General features: G+C 42.4%; 1 protein-coding gene across 1 annotated transcript in view; it reads right to left on the reverse strand.

Annotated features, from left to right (window-relative positions):
* Nucleotides 1-1,055: 1,055 nt before the first annotated feature.
* The window catches only part of LOC149451489 (very low-density lipoprotein receptor-like), a 40,270-nt gene continuing 19,958 nt past the window's right edge, over nt 1,056-21,367 (reverse strand). Inside the window, exons 2-5 of the mRNA XM_089690611.1 lie at nt 10,864-10,983; nt 3,940-4,062; nt 2,797-2,919; nt 1,056-1,432 (exon numbers count right to left, since the gene is read on the reverse strand). Of these exons, the coding sequence (XP_089546737.1) occupies nt 1,056-1,432; nt 2,797-2,919; nt 3,940-4,062; nt 10,864-10,983 (743 nt within the window). The remainder of the gene's footprint in view (nt 1,433-2,796; nt 2,920-3,939; nt 4,063-10,863; nt 10,984-21,367) is intronic.

A 21,367-nucleotide genomic window follows, 5' to 3' on the forward strand; every position in this document is an offset into this window, starting at 1 on the left:
TTTAGGATAGCTCAACTATGGTCACTGTGACCCATGGGCTCGAGCCTCTGAGGACACCCAGTAGGTGGGGCAAAATGTGTCAGATGACAAGAGCTGTGGTGACATCGCTTCTGGTCGGAGCGCACACTGGTGCACCATTTCCGGTTTCATAAGTTATATGCTTGACACAGATTTTAAAATATGAGTGTGCAATGTATTTACTTTACTGGAATTACACTATATGGCCCCTTTCTTCACTTTCTATGAGTATCTACATTTGACCATCTCTGCAAATAAGGAACCCATCCACGAGAAATACAAAACCCAACACTGGGATTCTCCCACCAAAGCGTATTAGACTTATTTAAACCTAAGAGTCCACTCTAGTCCGTGAGTGTGTGGGAAGGGGGGGGGGGGGGAGGGGTTGGACACCAGTGGGGAGCACAGTGCATTTATAAGCACCATTTAAGAAGAATACAGCACAAACTTTTTGTTTTTTTTTTTTTTTTTTTTTTTTTTAGAGACCGCACGATTTTGCACTATTATGGAATTTGAATGATGTAATTGGATTAGAGGACACCATTTTATATTTTTATTTGTAATTAGGCAGCACTTCACTACCCATATTGTTTAGCGCATGAGTATTGTTTAGTTTTGTTTTTTTTTAATGAAGCCATCTTAATGTAGGAGAGCGAAGGATTTTTTTCCACGTTATGGTCTAATATATGACCCTTTTAAAAGTGGAACTTTGCCCATAACAATGATAAAAAATTAAATGTTCTTTAACAAGGAACATACATTCCACATTAATAATCATGCTACCAAAATTAAGTGTGTGCAGTAAATTGCCTCAGCACTGTCCATTTCTTTCTGAAGGCTGCCATTATGCTGAATGGCAAAGTCCCTGAGTAGCAGTAAATATTTAGGCTGTCAGCAGATCAGACTACAAATTTCGGCACAGTGCTGAAGGAAAAAAAAAAAAAATGCATTTGTGTGCAGATCATCTGATATATGGTTAGAAAAAGCCTCAGTTACTTTACACCAATGCTATACTGAAGAAAAAGATAAAAATCGGCTTACGGGCAGTTCATTTCATCACTCTTATCTTTGCAGTCTGCATCGCCATCACACCGCCACTTCTTGTGAATGCATTCTCCAGAGCCACAAGGAATCTCACTGGGGGAACACTTCTGGGGAATAACTGGTTGGCGACCACACTGTTCCAAAGACTCATCCGAGTGGTCGGCACAATCTGCATCATCATCACATACCCAGTTCAGTGGTATGCACGAAGAGTTCTTGCACTGAAACTCATGAGCTCCACATGTCGGAGGGGTGCAGTTTACTTCATCACTTCCATCACTGCAATCTTTGTGACCATTACAGTAAAAGTTAATGGAAATACAGCGACCATTGGAGCAAGTGAACTCAGCGGGACTACAGGTCACATTCTCTGTAAGTAAGAATAGACAGAGCTGTAAAGAAGGTTGAGAACCATACTGCAGGGCATTGCCCAATATAGTTTTGAGATCTTGCAACGCAAAAGGTCACTTTCTCTCAACATATTTTGCCAAGCGAATATATTGATTAGTGACAAATCACATGGATTTGTCATTAACGTACAGCACAAATTTAGCTCTTGGGATAGAAATGGGAAAGGTGAGAGCCCCTTGCAGATTATTACTATCTGGGCTCCATTGGAGAGATTTACTCTAACTTCCTGTCACTGCCAGTAAGATGCAAGGGTAATGGAGAGTAGCTACTGTTTTTATTCAGCAGATTCGTGGGAAAGCTAGAACTGGTAGAGGGGGGGGGGGGGGGGAATCAAAAACCAAACAAAACCTCCCCAAAAAAACTCACCTAAAGAAAGGGGCACAGACAGGGGAGAACACACACAGGAAGTCAGGGGAACCACCAATGGAGCGCTGGATAGCAGAACACATACTAGACAATTTAAATCATCCCTGTTCTAGCCAAAGCTAGGGGAAAAAAAAAAAAAAAAAAGTTGGTCTATCATACATGTTAATGAGTGCCTATTCAAAAAAGGTTGATGAAAAGGCATTTACCTTTCAAGCAGTTCCTTCCTCTAAGGACTGATGACCAGAAAAAAAAAAAAAAAAAAACCCACACACCCAAAATTCGAGGAGTTTAAAATGTTAACCCCAGCTGGTCTCCATCCCCCAGCTACATTTGATATTGTTGCCAAGTCAGCTGAGGAGTTAAGAATATTTTTAAAGCCATGTCAGCAAAATAATTTTCCACTTCACTGCCATGCTCTGACCCTGCTGGCTATGCAGACAGCTAAATAAATGATACCCAGATAAAAAGCTCATTTGCAGGCAGTTAAAAAAAATAAAAAAAACACAAACACAAGACTACCTCTATTAGCTATGCAGCCCTATGATGCTTGTATGAATAGTAACCTAGACTAAATGAAAAGTTAAAGTGGTTGTAAACCTTCATATACCCAATGAAGTGACTGGCCTCAGGTAATTAAAGAGGAAAAAAAAAATCCTCCTTACACAAGATGCACCCATCTAGCTGCAGTCTTCTCTTCAGCCATTCAAAACGCTGAATTTATAAAGCTTGCCTAAGTTCAGAAAACAGAGCTGAAGTTATGCACTGGAAGCTCAATGAGGAGAGCTCAGAGCCGATTGGAGGGAAGAGACAGCCCCCTCCACACAGCTCACAGTAACAGCACTGAGGCTGCCAATCTGCTGGAGGTACCTCCCCTGTCACCATTTTTCCCTTGGTGTCAGAGAAAAACAAAAACAAACGAAAAAAAAAAAACAAAAAACAAAACCAGCAAGCACTTACGGCAGTTCTCTTCATCCTCTTCACTGTCACAGTCATATTCACCATCACACAGCCAAAAAAGGGGTATGCATTGCGTTGAACGTGGTCCACAACTTGTTTCAGTTTCCCTGCAGGTTTTCAGGTCTGCATAGAAGTCAAATTGAAAGCCATTTAGCCAAATAACCCATACCACCCCAGAAACATAACTACACTAAGTTTTTTTCTTCAATTTTAGATCAAATATCACCCCCCACTTGTGATAAGGTGATTAGACCCCCCCCCCCCCCCAAACCTGTCCTCTGGCCTCCAAGGCAGCGGATAAACAAAACAAAAACCTGTTTCACCAGCTGCCCAACTAATTAAACCACACAGGGAGAAACAGAACTGAAACCAATGACAAATCCTAGTAGTTTCCAGCTTCATCAGGTCAGGGAACAGATGTTCCTCCCATCCTCTAGGCAGCCAACCCAACCACTTTCAGTGGTCATAGGCTCCCAGTGGAACAGAAATGTCTGGGAATTGCAGGAGGGGAGACTTGCGCCCTGTAAAAAGCAAAAATAAAATATATTCCATGGACTCAACATGCCTCAAAATCCTTGGGGTGTCTACATTCCAAGGGGTCATTTGGAGGGTCTTTGTACTGCCTTGTCATTTTAGCACCTCAAGAAATGATAGGCAGTCAAAAGTAAAACCTGCGTATATTCCAGTACATACACCATAGTTTATAGACTATACCTTGCACAAAAACCAGTTAATACACCCATATTGAGATTTTTTTTTCCCCCAAAGACGTGTAGCAGAATATATTTTGGCCTAAATTACGACTGAGTTTGAGATATTTTATGTATATTTTTTTTGGGGGGGGGAGTGGGGAAAAAAAAAAAAAAAACCCAAACACCTCCTTTCAAAAAAGGTACACAGGTCAAAAGATCACCTAAATAAATATTCTGCTATCAAAGAAGCCAAAGCCACCTTCACACTGGTGAGCTTAAATTTTTTTGAAAAGTTCTGTGCATTGCAGTTTTTCCACAAGCGCATTAAAAAGGCACCATTCTTTGTAAGTTGATGGGAAGGCATCAAAAGCAGTAGAAAAAAAAAAGGTGTCCACCAAGTTTCCTAATTTTTCCCAGCAAGCATCATGCCTTAGAACACTAGATCACTTACGGCAAAGTTCTGAGGTCTCATCAGATCCATCCTCACAGTCTGGGTCTCCATCACACTGCCATAGTTCTGGAATACACTGGCCATTGTTGCACACAAAATCTGCCACTGCACAGGTTTTCTTTACTATGGAAAGAAAGGGGGGGGGGGGAATGCATCACTATAATTTCCAAGTACTTGGACAACAAATAAGTCTCTAGCAATTCGAGCAGAAAGTTAAAAAAGTGGTCTAACCATAGAACAGCTTACTGCTATTTTTTGCATATGCACAGCAAATTTCAGTTTTCACTGTACCTACATATATTTTTCAAATATTAGCTAGTACAGATTATATTGGATGAAAAATCACCCCAAAAATAAGAGTTCAAACCACAGCCTCAACTGTTCACACCCTACAAATTAGACCATCAAAAAAATCTTGGTGCTCATCTTCCGCTGCATTAAGGCTCCTTAGCCAGCCATTGCATCTATGGTCCTCAATGCTGAGAAAAAAAAAAAAAACAGGCAGATACTTCATGCGTTAGGGAGGTGTGTGATTGGCAAGACAATGACCCCAAAACAGCCAGATGTCATTAAGATCTTCAGCTTAAAGAACAAGGAGTCCTGAAAGTGATGTTTGGCCCCCACAGAGCCCTGCTCTAAAAACTGTCTGGGATTAATGGAGAGAGAGATTTGATGCAGCCTACATCCACTGAAGATCTGTGGTTAGTTATCCAAGATGTTTGGGAATACACGAAGTGTTATGTGAACACAGCAGGTAGGTTGTTCCAAACAGACTCCTTATTGAGATCAGGGCTCTATGGGAACCAAACCATCACTTCTGGGACACAATACAGGAAGGAAAGAAAATCATTCATCTATGGCTTGCTTCACCAGGCTCTTGTCTAAAAGATTTAAAAAAAAAAACCAAACAATTTTTCTTGGTTTCTAGGGAGCCTGTAAATCATTGCACCTGCGATCAGAAGATTATACTGCGAGGGCTCTGGTGAGCCTGACATTGCACCTGCAGTACTATCCGCAAAGGCTGGATAGTACTTTTAGGCATTAATGCACAGGGAAACTGAATAAAATGATGCAGTCGTATGGGCAGAGCCCAGCTAGTTTCAAATCCCCAACCAACTATCACATGGAGTGGGGAGAGTCTGTAGCTGCTGGAACATGTTCCAAAAGGTGAACTTATTCTTTAACCACTTGTCCACATATCCCCTTCCTGCCCAGGCCAATTTTCAGCTCTGTCACACTTTGAATGACAATTGCGCGGTCATGCAACATCGTACTCATGGCATTTTTTGAGACCGCTTTCTTTTGGTGGTATTTAATCACCTCTGGGTTTTTTTATTTTCTGCTAAACAAACCAACACACACACACACACACACACAAAATTGTATAACAAAAGTGTGTGTGTGTGTGTGTAAGTGATTTTTCTCCTTCACTGATGTGCACCAATGAGGCTGCAGTGATGGGCATTGACAGACATCACTGATGGGCACTGAAAGGCGGCACTCATGCACTGACTGGCATCTCAGATGGCCACTGATGTGGCATTGATGAGCACTGACAGCTGGCATTGGACACTGACAGGTGGCACTGCTGGGGCTACACTGATCATCAGTGCTCATGTCCACTCCAAGGAATGCCGATTACCAGTTCTCCTCTCGAGCTGTCGGCTGACAGCTCGTGAGGAGAGAAATGCGGATAACCAGCATTTCCTTATTTACAAGCGATCGGCTGTGATTGGATGCAGCTAATCACATGATTGAGCCGATGTGTTCGGCTCCTTCCGTTGATCAGTGATCCGCTGTGCCCGAAAGACAGCGCACCAGCGATTGCCGAGCTGCGTGCCCCCAGTTAGAGTGGGAGGACGTCATGACGTCCCCCCAGAACGAGAGAACCGCCTTGCGCCCGTCATTTCCTTAGAAGGCAGACCGGGAGGAGGTTAAACATATATGCTTGAAAGTCATTCTTGAAAGCTCCAGTGAAAGGGTACCCTGAGGACTCTTGTCCAAATTGCACATTAAAAATGTGTCAGGTAAATAAATTCTCTGACTGGGGTAAGGTTTGAGTCTGGGCTCAGAGTGCAATCTAGTGTTGGTACAAGCACCTGCCATCAGAGCCTTCTACCAACCCAGTTTTCTGTTTGGCCTCTTTCTTAAGCATCCCAATCATTGGCTGGAGTTTGACAGCTGCTCAGGTCCTGCCTCACCAGGATCCAGGATGAGAAGGCTGGCATAGAGAGCAACTGACCCTCTATTATCCTATCTGCTACCGCTGAACGCCTGCTGGAGGAAGAAGCGGAGGAGAAGCAGGCATTCAGCAGATGCAGGGAGAATGCAGAGCATGGGTTGTTCTGTATGCCTCCCCACTCATCCAGCTTGCTAAGTGTTTCTGGCAGCCATCAGTTGCTGGGACTGCTGGCTCTACCTCCTAGCTCCACCCCCCCAAACACACTGTCAGAGGTTCAACACGTTCCTTGCTGTATTATGCGTTCTGGTCTGTGACCCCATTGGATAGGTTTCAAGTCATCTCCTGTAATATGGCAACAGTTTGAATAATCTATTTATTCGTTACGGCTGGAGGGGGAGAGATCACATGTGAGAATAGCAGCCACAGCTAGTAACAAAATCTAGGAGGAGGGAGAATTAAGTATTTTAACTAAACTACATAGAAATTAACTAAATGTTTTGCTCATGCATGCTTTACATTGATAAGATTGTCACTTAATTGTCCTGCTGTGTGGTGCTGAGCAGTGTGGATGGAGAATGAGGGGCGTGATTTATGTTCAAGTGGACGAGTACACATTCAGCATGTCCAGACCTAGCATACCAGCCCACATTCAATGCAATTCCCAGAGGGTGATGGGAACTGTAGTTTCCTTTTACTGTACAGGAGAGGATTTAATATTTGCGGTTACACTTCCTCCTTGGCAGAGCAGATGCTGTTCTTGTTTGAATTACAATGAAGACTTCCTAAAAATGTAATTAGGCTTTTCTCCTCAATGGTAAGGAATTTCACAAATGTATTAACAGTTTAATGTTTTGTATGGGGGGGGGGGGGTACTAATGGATGATTGACTATCCTGGAGTTCTTAAGAATATGATCTACCAGCACAATCAAATCCTTCTGCCATTGTGTCCCCCAGCTATTCTTAGAATGTACAATGCATGCATGTTCTTAGCCCCACAAGTGCAAAACTTTACATTTATCAGTAATGAACCTCATTTGCCAGTTAGTTGCCCAATTAAAGAGTGCATTGAGGTTGGCTTGCAAGTTGGAGACTTCCTGTACTTATGTTATTCCACTGCACAGCTTGGCATCATCTGCAAACACTGAAATGGTACTTTTAATCCCAAACCATATATATATATATATATATATATATATATATATATATATATATATATATATTTTTTTTTTTTTTTTTAAATGTTAAGCAAGAAGGTCCTGAACACTGAAAATGGGGGTATGCCACTAACAATCACCTCGGACCAAAAAATTTGTTTTCTACTCATTTACAAACTGAATTTTCTAAGACGATCTTAAAAATTAGCTGTGTGCGCAGAACAGTGTCAAATGCTTTGCCAAAATCCTAGTATACTATATCCACAGCCACTCCTTTAAGTTTTTGCTCTGCCCTCTTACTGTTCCCCCATCACCACTGCCCCAGCTCATTCTAAAATTATATTACACAATCACACACACAGTGGGAAAAATGAGTATTAAACACAAGGAAGAGGTGCAAAAAAAAAAAAAAACCAACAACAAAAACACCCCCCTCTAGAAATCCTTCTGTAACCAATACCATCAGTGTGTTTTGCAACAAGAAGGTTGTGAAGATCTTGCAAAACTTCTGAATGTTCCAGTGAGCACTGTTGGGGCCCATAACCCAGAAGTGGAAAGATAATCATTTCACCATAAACCGGGCACGATCAGGTGCTCCTCACAAGATTTCATGGAGTGAAAAGAGTTGTCCAAGAGCCAAGGACCACCTTATGGAGAGCTTCAGAAAGACCTGGAATTAGCAGGTACAATTGTTTCAAAGAAAGTTAGGTAATGCACTAAACTGCCATGGTCTGTATGCACACTCACCACACAAGACTACATTGCTGAAGAAAAAGCATGTTGAAGCTTGTTTAAATTTTGCTGCATAACATTTAGACAAGCCTGTGAGAATATAGTGTGGTCAAATGAGACCAAAAGTGAACTCTCATTGCACCTGTGAACTGAGCAGTCATGCTCTCTGGGGTTCTTGTCCGGCTGAAAATGGTTTTACTGAAAAAGGAAGTGATGGAAAACCTGTAAGGCAGACATACAAATCTGACAAAAGGTTTGTGCTACTGTACAGAAAAATAAAATAAATTATCCGCAGGGAGTAAGGAGCAGGCTAGAAGTATAGCATATAAATTATAAACTTAAACGTTTGGTTATAGATATTCTGAACACAAATGCTCTATAGCAGGGGTCTCCAAACGTGGAAACAGAGGGCCAGTTTACTGCCCTTTGCACTGACCACTCTGGCCCTCAAAGTTTAAATAGAAAATGCCTTGGTATTGTTGGCAGTAAACAATGCCATAGTCTTGGTGGTCAGTGGGAGTAGAAATATTACATAGTGTCAGAGGGAGGAATAGTGCCCCATCATTAGCATCAGTGGGAGGATTAGTGTCCTGTCTTTGGTGCCAATGGGAGGAATAGTGTCAGAGCCAGATATAAGCAAGCAAACTGCCACATCTGGCCCATGGGCCACAGTTTGGAGATCCCTGCTGTATAGCTAGATGTGATTTGAGGGGCTAGTTTAGACATTGGAGAAATGGGAAAAACATGCACCTGGAAAAAATGCATAGGGCAGCCTTTCACCTTCAACATGCTGCCCTACATGCGACAAGACAGAAATGTAGCTCATGCAGCTCTCAGAGTCAATCTGATTTTTCATGTTACAAATGCATGTTTTTGCATTGTTCAGGGTGTCATTACAATGAATGGTCATACAAAAAACAAGATAGCTGTTTTTCGTGCTTTCTGTAAATTTGCGATTTTACACACACCTAAGCATCATGTTATCAAGTGTTTTCTTCAAGTTTTTGGAGCAGAATTGCAAGTTTTTGCAGCTTTTGTTAGAGCACTGAACACTTTTTTAGTGAAAAAAGCCTGTTGGAAAAAAGGCAAAAAGGTGCTGTTGGAGCAAGGAGGAATAAACAAAACCTAAAAACGCGCAGGTTGTGCTTTTCAGGAGTTTCCATTGATGTCTATGGGAACAAAACACTAAATTCTGCCTGAACTGTAGCTCGGGTACTTTGAGAAACAGGAGGAGTTTTGCTAAAAGCAGTAGGATGCACAGGTGCGAAGGGTTATTCAAAATAGTCTTGCCTGTTCAAAATTTGAGCTATAAGTTACATACCACTCAAGTGCAAACAGGGCCTAAGGCATGAATGCAGTCTTAAATCTCAGCTTTTCCATGAAGAGCAAACTCTTGGCAGCCTGCCAGCCCTCTAATAAACCAAAAGCAGGAGTTTCTAGGTTGGACAAAAACCAAGGGCTTGTTCACAGCAGCTTTGCTGAACTGTTGGGAGTGCACTGGGAGAAGGTGCTGATGCATCACATCACACTTTATTGAAAGGTAACATTCATCAAGTTCATACTGGCAGCAGTGTGGTAGGAGGCATTGGACTGCATGGAACCACACTGCAAAATCAATATTGTTCACTGCAAACCACAGCTGCATTATCGTGTGAGTTGGCCTGAGGAGAGAATGCTTTCCACCTAGCCTTGGGACTAAAAAGTGAACATGGGTGCCCAGTGTTGTCCCAACGCACCTAGTGTGAACAGTCCCTTAATCCTAAATACTACAGTATACTCTGAAGTTCAGGTTGTAACATCACAGTACAAGCAGCTGGCAAGGTCAGAGTGCTTGTTCTAAAGCTTTGAGTGCTTGGACACAAAAAAAAGGGAATTTGTACAGTTTAAACCCTCCCCCCACTGCAGTCACAGATGCCAGGTTTTTCCTGTTCATCTATGGGTTTTTACTCTAGACCTGTCCCTCACTGCCATTCTGGCCTTGGATGTCCATGGCTCTGCAGGACACTCACATCGCATCTCCCACAAGACTGCAGGATTAGACAGCAGCCAGGCATACATGTAACAGGGGACACACACACACACACACACACACACACACACACTTTGTTCCACTTTAGGAATATGAAAAAAGTGGCACTGAATTAAAAAATACTTTGCGTCCATCCCAAGTGCTGATCCCCAGCAGTTTTCATGTAATCCCCACACAGGAGTCATTAAAAAATTAGCACACAGGCACTGTGCCTGAAATGTAAACGGAGCTGCGCATGTACAGCTCAGTGTACATTCTGCATGAGACTGCAAACAAGTAAAAGGTTTGTTTTGTTGCAGAAGAGACACTGAATTTTAGTTCGACACCCGTGCCAAGACTATGGACATTGTTACTTGAAGATGGTATGTTACAAAGTGGGGTCAGCCAGCTTCATGGGAACAGATTCAGAGACCACACATTACAGCAGTGGTTCTCAACCTGTGGGTCGCGACCCCTTTGGGGGTCGAACGACCCTTTCACAGGGGTCCCCTAAGACCATCAGAAAACACATATTTCCGATGTGTAAAGAGCAGCTACTGTGTAGAAAGGAGCTGCTGTGTTGAAAGCAGCAGTATTGGAGGTAAAACGACACTCATGAATTATGATTACTGGGTAAATCATTTTATGGTTGGGGGTCACCACAACATGAGGAATTGTATTAAAGGGTCACAGCATTAGGAAGGTTGAGAGCCACTGCATTACAGATTCACACCATTTGCTATGGCCACTACAGACCATTAGAACCAAGTATATATGCATGCTTTTACTTCTGCTTTAATGTCACTTATTTGAGAAAGCAGACTGTTCACATGGACCTGGAACTTACTGCATGAGCTTTCATCTGATCCATCAGCGCAGTCCTTATCTCCATCACACCGCCATACTTCAGTGATACAACGTCCATTACCACACTGAAACTGGTGCTCTTCACATAAGGTTCTCGTTCCTACAAAAAGATGTTAAACATAACATGTTATTGCTGAATTTAGGTTTTGTTAAACTGGAATTCTACACGATCACTATATTATAATAAAAAATGTTTAAAAATGGATGGCATTGACAGGTCTACACAGACTTGTTATCTTAGATGGGGGGGGTTTGGAAACTGCACCAGCCCCCCCGAATACTCACCTAAACCTCCTCTTGATCCAGTGATTTACACTGGAGTCTTGGCTATCCCAGGACTCCGTCTTCTCATTGCCTCCCACTGCTGTCAATCACAGCCAGTGAGCCAGGAGGTGGGACTGAGCCACAGCTCATGTTTGAATGGACAGAGCAGCGGGTGCCCCCATAGCAAGCTACTTGCTGTGGCGGCACCCAACAGGAGTTAAGGACCAGCAGCTCCAGCGGGGGGACTCAAGAAAAGGATCCAGGCTGCTCTGTACACAGCAGGTTAATATAGATTTTTTTCTAGTTTTGGGGAAATGTGAAACACAAACATGCCACCACATGTTGACTGTCCATTGTAATGTCCTTGAGCCATAGAATTACAAAGTCACTAACACTTGAAAGAATTGACAGTCCATATACACATCTTTCCTTAATATGCCAAAATCGTAGTGACTTTCTAGCATGTTAGGTGTCCATGAATTAGGCAGTGGCCTCTTGTGAAAAAGCTAATAGAAAGGTTACCTGCTAATTTACTCCCTTGACTGAAGAAGTCCCTGCCTTGGATGTAATGCTTATAGGGGGGGGGGGGGGGAAGCTTTGGGCATGTCGTCATCCCGTTGCCATCTTACTATAGAGCTGTATGCCAGCAATTGTGTGACATGTGTATATGGCAGCAGTGCTCAATTCGAAGTGTAAATACTTATCGTCTAAGATTTTAAAACTGAGTGCATTAGACCTTGTGTGCTTCCTTCTCCTTCCAACATATCTGGTGTTCCTGAGTTTGAGGCCTTGTGTATCCCATCTTGAGAAGATAAGGATTTGAGAGGCATCTATCAGAGTCACTATCCCTGAGGGGAACACCGCTACCTTTGCCATTTGTGGTATTGTGGCTTTGGAGGTGAGCGGCTCACTTGTATTGGTGGTGGAGACACAGAGCACGATAATTATTTGGACCAGTGTCGATCATACTATTCTTGGACTTTAGATATTGAGTGGTGATTTTACTCAATTGGTGTCAGCTGGCAACATTTTGTAAAATTGGAATCTAGGTGTAGATTTGTTATGCTGATTAAAAAAAATAAATAAAAGGTTTGTTATAAAAGTTTGCAAATAAATAATTGTTCTTCATAAATTTAGGCCAAGATATATTCTGCTACATGTATTTGGTGAAAACCCAAATTCGGATGTATTTAGTTTGTAGGAAAGTTATAGAGTTCACAAACTATGGTATATATCTGAAAATTGATCAATCCTGAAGTACTGATGGCCAATCTAATTTTTTGAAGTAGTAGTTTTGTAAATTTTTTGGAAAATTAAAAAAAAAAAAAAAAAAATTCACATACTGTCACCAGTGCAGTACAGTGTCATAACTGGCATAGCAGTGATTAGGACACCGATGACAGTACAAAAAGATGTTAATCGTTTATTAGTTTTAATTTTTTTCATATTTCACTATGACTAAAGTAGTATTACATTACCATAGTAACACTGTACTACTTTGGGGAAGTGATTTTTTATTTTTTTTTCTCTCACACACACACACTTTGCTTATAGCAAAGCAGGTCACATGGTACTGGCAACAGGCTAGTACACAGATCTGTCATCAGCCATGTCTGAGGTACACAGCCGGTGACAGATGCGCCGCAGAGTGGCCCTGCGGGCAGGCTCACTGCGTATGCCTGAAAGGACACCATATGGTGTCCACCCAGAGGGACAAGCTGTTCGTCTGGCCACCATCTGGCTATAGGCCAGGCGGCAACTGGTTAAACAGTGCAATGTTATAAACATTAAAAGTTTCTCCTCACATCCCTGCCTGTCTCCAGCACCACATCCGGGGACTAGCAGGGAGGGGAGAGACCTTGCAGTGGGACAAGCACTGACCGAGTGCTTTTCATCAGGAAAGGGGAGTGTCAGGCAGGAGCTTATTTTGGGAGACAAGCTTTATGCTATGTGACGTGTGACAACTGCAGCAATTCTGCCATGATCCCAAAACGCCAAAGTGTGAATGGAGCTGCCATAGTTCACACATGTGAATCTGTGCATTTGAAAAATGCATCCAGAATCAGGACAGGCTACACATTATGTATTCCTCTTGAAGTGGTTTACACAGATGTGATCCATACGCATTGCATTTTGAGTGCAATTACAAAAAGAGTCCTGTGTGAGTTTGTAGTGGTGCATTCCAGACTCACAAGTGATAAAAGAGTAGAGCTTTTTTTCTGCAATGCAGAGTAACAGAACAGAGATTATGGATCAATTGCAAGAGAATATAAAGAGTTTACAGGAAAGCATTTGCAGAGGCCTGGACATCCACCTGTCATGTAAAGGCCTTAAGTTCATACAACGCTGAACTCCCACCAGTCTGGTGGAGTGAGCACATAAGGGTACAAAGGTACCATGTCTTACAGCCACCTGGCAACAGCAGAAATGGAAACAGGACAATTTCTATCCCCCCCACCCCCCTCTTTAGAGGTTGCAGCTTGAAGGTAGACTTACCGCCCTGCTTATGTCCAATACTAAGCAATTTTCTTGGGAATTAGAAGTAGGGCATGAGGGTAGGACAAGGTTTCCATTACAAGCTTAGGGAGAGCAGGGACAATGCAATTACCACTTGATCAATGATAAGGAGACTTGTGGGCAAGGAACCAAAGTATCAAGTTTGTTTTCTATTGGCTGTGGAGAGTGAGACAGAGGGATAAATCTGGATCTCAGTTATCACTGAAGAGCTCCAGCCAAATTTGTTTAATTTTCTTATCTTGCAATTAAGCCTGGTCTCTTTATTATGGATCAGTTAGCCACTTGGAAACCACACTATAGCTGAATGACAGCTACAGCACGGAGGTCCAGCTCTGGGAGGGAATCATATGAAGTCCTCCCAGAACACACCCTCACGTGCACCCCCAGCGATCGCTGTGTCCTACAGACACAGCTGAACATGTGATGTGGTAAAGGCCAATCACAGAGGCCTTTTACCATGTGATCAGCTGTGTACAGTTGCCGGCTGCACTTTCCTCACGCTGTCAGTGTGGGGAGCATACTGCTGACACCTGGCATTTGTCAGAAAACAGACTGGCACAGATGAGCAATGGTTTTACTTTCCAACATATGGACAACGTTCTCTGCAGAGATCAGGTAGCGCAAGTGAGATGGGTAATCAAAACGCAAGAGATCTGAGCCACCAGACGTGTTGTATGATGTCCTTTCATTAATGCACCCTGCACGGGATACAAGGCTTTGTTCCACTCCAGAGACCTGCTACTCTATGGATCTAGTCAAGCATTATTGAACAAGTAGTCAGTTTCCCAATCGCCTTAAGGATTCAATGACAGTGACTGAGATCTGAACTGATGCTGGCCTCCAGGATCCCCTGTAAATTATTTCTGAGAACAGATTTCCCATGAGCAATAAGCATAAAAAAAACCCGCTAAAAATAAAAAAACCTGTGGCTCACATCCAAAGCTAAACAAAAAAATTAAACAAAAATAGCCATCTCTCAGAAAAGAAATCAGAAGCAAAAAAGTTTGAAAGTTTTTAATTCTAATTTTGCAGCCTTTTTTTTTTAAAATATATTAAAAAAAAAAAAAAAAAAAAAAAAAAAAAGTCAGGTCTAAGCATGTAGGCCCTTTACAAAATCTATAGTGGGTGACCGGGACAAAAAAAAAAGGCAAAAAATTAAATACCTTCTTCAGCTCTGTATACAAAAAGAAGCATGGGGGAGCTAGAGACTGCCCCAAATGATCCGCAATGACTCAAAATTGATACGGTCCAGAATTATTCAGACAGAATTAGGTGAATAAAGCACTGGGACCAGATGGCATACACCCAGGGGGTCCTAAAAGAATTGAGCTCTGTCATTTCAAAGCCATGGTTTCTAATATTTAGAGACTAATGACTGGCATAGTACCACAGGATTGGAGTAAGGCCAATGTTGCCTATATATATAAAAAAAAAAAAAAAAAGTCAAAGTCTTTACCAAGTACCTGGAGAAAAGGAATTCATAGGGTGTAGAGAGACTGCTGGAAAGGGCACTAGAGGAGCACTTCTATGAGTTGAAGCATACTCTAAATAGAAAGAAGGCAAGGAGGCGCTAAGTGCAGTATTCCAAAAGTACAGAATGGGTGTGTAAGGCTCAGGCATATCAAAGTCAATGCAGGGCTCCTGTCATTCCAGATCTTGCTGTGCCGACCAGCAGCTGCAAGGGGAGTTCAGGCAGCAGTGTCAAGATGGCCACTGCCCTTCCAGGACCGCTGTGGAATGCATGCAGTCCATGTGGAACGCAATGACCAGAAGTGACATCAGCCATACTATATTATGGCTATGACCACTCAATTTACTTGAGAGTTAAGGTATGCAACCACCTCTCAGGTAACTGTGTCAGCAATAATATAGGTCTGTACCACAACCCATGACAAGCCATTCTGCCACTACTCTCTCATGGCCAGCGAGACCCACCAGGAGATTCAAAACACCAACATAGAACTCATTACTGAGGGTCTTTCACCATCCAACAAAATATCTGCCAACTTATCTCCAACATAATTAGTCACCCCTAACAGAGGCCACTTTAGATCTTACTCCCTCTGACTCTGCAGAGTTTTTAGGGCCAAGCCAGGGATGTTGAATTTATATTGCCCGACACATGTAGTTCCAGGCACCAGGTAGGTAGTTTTGTTTAACCCTTAGCCCTGCTGTGGGCAAGCAGCAGGACTCACCTGTCAGGTGAAAGAATTCGGGTGGCATTGCTGCCACCTGATTGTCTTCACACAGCCTATAGTTCCAGCCTCCCCCCCACCCACTGTCTCCCAGCTGCAGGCCCAGGACTGGTTCACTGCTGCTAGCTAGAGGAGAGCAGACACCCTCCTGTTCTTGCCCTGACCCAGAAGTGATGTTATGTCACTTCCGGGTCCCCGTTGAGGAAAGAATGTAATACAAGGGGAAACATGGCAGATTTTGTCCCCTATGGGATTGGGGGGGGGGGGGGGGGGGGGGGGAGAAAAAAAAAAAAAAGGACGTTCCACCCATGCATATATGCACATAAAAAAAAAAGCACATGCTGGGGGTACCTATGCATGAAGACGTAGGATTGTGATACAGGTGTTCCATATCACTGCACAAATATTTATATATATTTTGCTTTTTTGTGCCCTAAAATTAACTTTTGTATTTTTACTGACATTTTGCAGCAATATTGTGTGACAAAAAATTGGCACTACAACTATTTTATTCTCTAGCGTGTGCTTTCAGAAAGCATATCATGTTTGGGGGTTGTGTAATCTGCAGGCCCAAAATGATTTTTTTTTCAACTTGTGCAAAAAAACTGCTCTGGCAGCAAAAGGGATAAAGGATAAGCCTGACACTCCTTTCCTGAGGAGCAGCCAATCGGTGCTCATTACACTGCAAGGTCTCCCCCATCCCCGCTAGTCCCCAGGTGCGGTGCTTGAGACAGGCAGAGAGGGGAGGAGAAACAGAGCAAAGTTAAAATTACACATTTAAGTCACCATAAAAAAGGGCTCTACTTGTTTTCCCATTACAGGAATGTATCGATGCTGTAAACAATGTTGCTTGACATGTAAACGCGTCACACACCGTAAAGGGGAAAAAAAAAAAAAAAAACACAAAAAAAAAAAAAAACAATTCACCATTAAAAGATAAAACCCAGGAGTTTTTACACATGCTAATGGGAATTTGTAGCAGATTTGGCATACCCATCTGCATATTGCGGAAGCACTTTGGGAACACTGCATATCTTTACTGTCCTCTGATGAGACGGCAGTGTTCACCAAACACTGTAGTCATCAGTGGATTTACCATGTAGCATAAAGGACAGGGTAATTGAGGCTATACCTGCTGAACTATCTGTAGCGGAAAGATTCCAGTGGCCAAGTTGGAGGGAGATGCCTTAGATGTACTATCTCCAGGAGGTTTAAATTAGGAACTAGATTAACACCAGAATATAGATATTGATGGTGGTTATATTATACATTTTATATCATCCAGATTTTCTTTTTTGGGTTCTAGATTCTGGATATTTGATCAGTATAAACACCACACCACTGGGAGTTTTTCTTCCTGTCCATATACATCATTGCCAAGAGAGTATAATAAAGTCGCTCATGCTTATGCGTTAGTCATGGTTATGATACGGTTTTCTCCTGCTTTTCTTGTAAGCCACTTTTTACATCACATCTATGTAAAATGTCCATATGCATGGTTTGATTTGATTGCTCCCAGTATCAAATTGCTCTTTATTTCCCTTATTTTGACACTTCTGTATGATACTGACATTTGCCGTTGTATTTTATTGGTATTAAATAGGTAGCGATTTATTATGCAGGGAATCATTCATTAATGACCCCCATCCACTTTAACCCCGCTGTCAGAATTCATTCCACAAACTCTGCTAATCTGTTCCGTGTGCAGAATGCTTAGCAAACAATATCTGCCATGATCGCCTTTTACATATATGGGCATGACCACTCCCCTGGCACCACCTTCCCCCCCCCACCCAGTCCTCCTATTTAACGTGGCTCAAAGCACAATGGGTCTTGTTTTGATAAAGGGGTGATCTGTGCATGCTCCGAAACATGTCACTGCCCCCTCCTGACGTCACTTTTGGTCCTTGCATTCCACAGTGGTCCTGGAAGAGCAGTGGCCATCTTGATACTGCTACCTGAGCTCCCCCTGCAGCTGCTGGTTGGCACAGGAAGATCTGTAACATAGTGACAAGAGCCCTGCATTGATGCTTTGAGATGTCGGAGCCTTACACCCATTCTGTAAGCGGTTTTAACAGTCAAAACTTTGGGACTACTGCACTTCGAAGAGCCTTCTTGCCCAATTCTCTTTACCAAGTAACTACAGACCTGTAACTTCTACAGTTGGGAAAATACTGGAGAGTTTCATAAAAGACCACATAGGAGTTCTTGCTAGAAACAAAAAATATATATAATTTTAAGTTAGACAGCATGAATTCGTGAAAGTGGTCAAAAACAAAATCTGATCTTTTTATGAGTAGGTGATCAAAACTTAAGACAAGGAACATTTTTTAATCAGAGTATAGCATAAAGTCAATTAAACTCCTGGGATATTGATCTAGTCAGTTAAGTAGCAGAGGGGGTTGTTAATTTCTTTTAACACCAAAGCAGCTGAAACTGATTAACAGGTGCATTAGATGGGGGGGGGGGGGGGGGGTAGAAACACCCACACACCACATGAGGGTGTCCCGAGGGCCCAATGTCCTCTAGTGGGCCCTGTGCTCACTGCCCAGCACCATAGAGCTCAACTGGCATTTTCCATTGAACACCAGAATAGTCAGGTCCACCACTGGAGCCCTGTGCTTTTCACAGATGACAGGTTCACCCTGAGCAAATGTGACACGGTCCAGAGAAGCAGTGGAAAATCTTATGCTGCCTGTAACCTAGTTCTTGGGAGGAATATCCATGGAGGGACAAAGACCTCTACAAGCTAGACAATAGCACCCCGACTGTCATTATGCATTGGAATGAAATCATTGGACCCCTTGTCAGACCCTACACTGGTGCAGTGGGTCCTGGGTTCCTCCTGGTGCACAACAATGCCCAGCCTCAGGTGGTGAGAGCATACAGGCAGTTCCTGGAGGATGAAGGAATTGATACCACTGAATGGCCCCCCATGCTTGCCTGACCCAAGTCCAATAGAACACCTTTGGGATATGTTTTGGTCCATCCAGAAGCTCAGTGATGCCCTAGTCCAGATATGGGAGGAAATACCCCAGGACACCATCTGTCGTCTCATTAGGAGCATGCCCAGACATCAGGCATGCATACAAGCATGTGGGGGGGCCATACAAACTACTGAGTACCATTTTGAGTTGCTGCAATGAAATTTTAGCAAAATTGACTAGCCTGCACCATTTTTTTTACTTTGATTTTTGGGGTGTCTTTGAATTCAGTCCTCTGTGGGTTGATAATTTAATTTCCATCAAACAATGGGGCATCCTTACATTCCAAACACATTACCTAATCCATATCAGTATAGATATCCAGTATGAAAACACATCAGATCTCAATGGGGGAAAATGTCAAAGTGTTCCTTTAATTTTTTTGAGCAGTGTATTTATAAATCATATAGGGTCTGGGATTGAAAGTCCCATTTAGGCCTTTGCAGATAACACCAAGCTATGCAGTGGAATAATGTCCTTACAGGGGAGTACAACTGGGGGAATCAATGGTGGAGAAGGATCTGGATGTTCTGGTAGATAAGCTTAAATAATGGCATGCAATGCCAAGCTGCAGTTTCCAAAGCAAGCAAAATCCCCTCTTGCATTAAGAGGTACAGACTCTGGAGCGAATATGGAACCCAATTTCTATATGCTGCTAACACCCTATCCTCTACCTATAAATGGACAAATCTAAGTGATAAGATATAGCGGTGTAGCGCTGATAACTAAATGTGCAAACTCTACGAGAAACAAAATCACATAAATGAATGAATATAAATGTGATAGATCTTTCAAGATCTAGGGAAAAAAAAAAAAAAGTCTCAAACTGTGATATTAACAGTACACAGTGCATATGATGAAGCTGGTACTATCCCTGGACCCTCACAGTGACAATACCCAGTCCCACTAGGGACCAAACCCCAAAAGACTAGGTGCTATAAACAGTGGATCCCAAAATAAGGGATATGATCACAAATACAGTGGATATATAAAGTGTAACCCAAATAAAAGTGACTAGTGAATGTTAACCACATGCCGCCCAGCCACTGTATAAATACGTTGGCAGGGCGGCACGGGCAGGCAAAACCACATTTAAAAATGTGTGTTTTGGAAACAGGTAGGGGGCGTGCGAGGCGCGCCGCCCTACCTGTCCCGCCGATCACAGCCGCGGATGTCAGTCGCCCGGGTCACAGCTGGTCCTTACCGGCCATCTCCCGGCGATCATCAGTGAGAGCACAGCTGCAGTAGCTGTGCTGTCACTTCCCTGACAGTTAGAGGACAAGCTGATCGGGACAGAAGAGTTTCTCTCCCAATCAGCCTGTCCCCATCCAGCATACACCCCCGCCCCCTAGTAAAACACTCCCCCTCACACAGATAATCCTTCCCTGAAAAATAGTTAACCCCTTCCTCCCCAGTGCCATTAGTACAGTGTCAGTGTTTTTTTTTTGCACTGATCACTATTGGTGTCACTGGGGATGTCAGTGACCCCAAGTCAGTACCCCCCAATGTCAGAATGTCCGCTGCAGTCCCGCAATAAGTCGCTGATCGCCACCATTATTTTTATAAAAAAAAAAATCCCAGTATCTTTCCTGCCATTTGTAAACGCTATAACTTGCACGTAAACCAATTTACACGTGTTAGGTTTTTTTTTTTTTAGCAAAGACATGTCGCAGAATGCATTTTGGCTAAATTTATTTTTAATTTTTTTTTTTTTACTGGACATGTTTTATAGCAAAAAGTCCAAAATATTGTTTTTCCTCAAAATTGTCAGCTTTTTTTATAGCGCAAAAAATAAAAACCACACAGGTGATCAAATACCACCAAAAGAAAGCTCAATCTGTGGGGGGGGAAAAAAAAAAAAAAAAAAAAAAAAAAGTAAGTTTAATTTATGTACCGTATTGCATGACCGCGCAATTGTCCGTTAAACTAGCGCAGCATAGAAAAAAAAAAAAAAAAAAAAAAAAAAAAAAAAAAAAAAAGCGTAAATTGCAGTATCTATACCATAGTTTGTAGATGCTATAACTTTCACACAAAGCAATCAATATACACCTATTGTGATTTTTTTTTTACCAAAAAACATGTAGCAGAATACATTTTGGCCTAAATTTATAACCAACTTTGAGTTTACTATATATTTTTTATAGCTGAAAGTAAAAAATTGTTTCTTCAATTTTTGGCTTTTGTTTATAGTGTGAAAAATAAAAAAGCGCACAGGTGATCAAATACCACCGAAGGAAAGCTCTATTTGTGTGAAGAAAAAAAAAAAAAAAAAAACGTAAATTTTGTTTGGGTGTAGCATTGCACGACCGCGCAATTAACAGTTGAATTAGTGCAGCGACGAGTAGCAAAAAGAGGCCTGGTCATTAAGGGGGGGGGGGGGGGTAAATCCTCTGGAGGTCAAGTGGTTAAACACAATATATAAAACAAACTTCAAACTATAAAAAGTGTCCAACAAATTGCCAAGAATAGCAAAGATGGCAATGACTCCCAAAATGTGCCTATATCTTCAAATTATATGCTATAG

This window comes from Staurois parvus, unplaced genomic scaffold (assembly GCF_062004578.1).
Source record: "Staurois parvus isolate SC_StPar_1 unplaced genomic scaffold, SC_StPar_1.0 ptg000537l, whole genome shotgun sequence".
NCBI lineage: Eukaryota > Metazoa > Chordata > Amphibia > Anura > Ranidae > Staurois > Staurois parvus.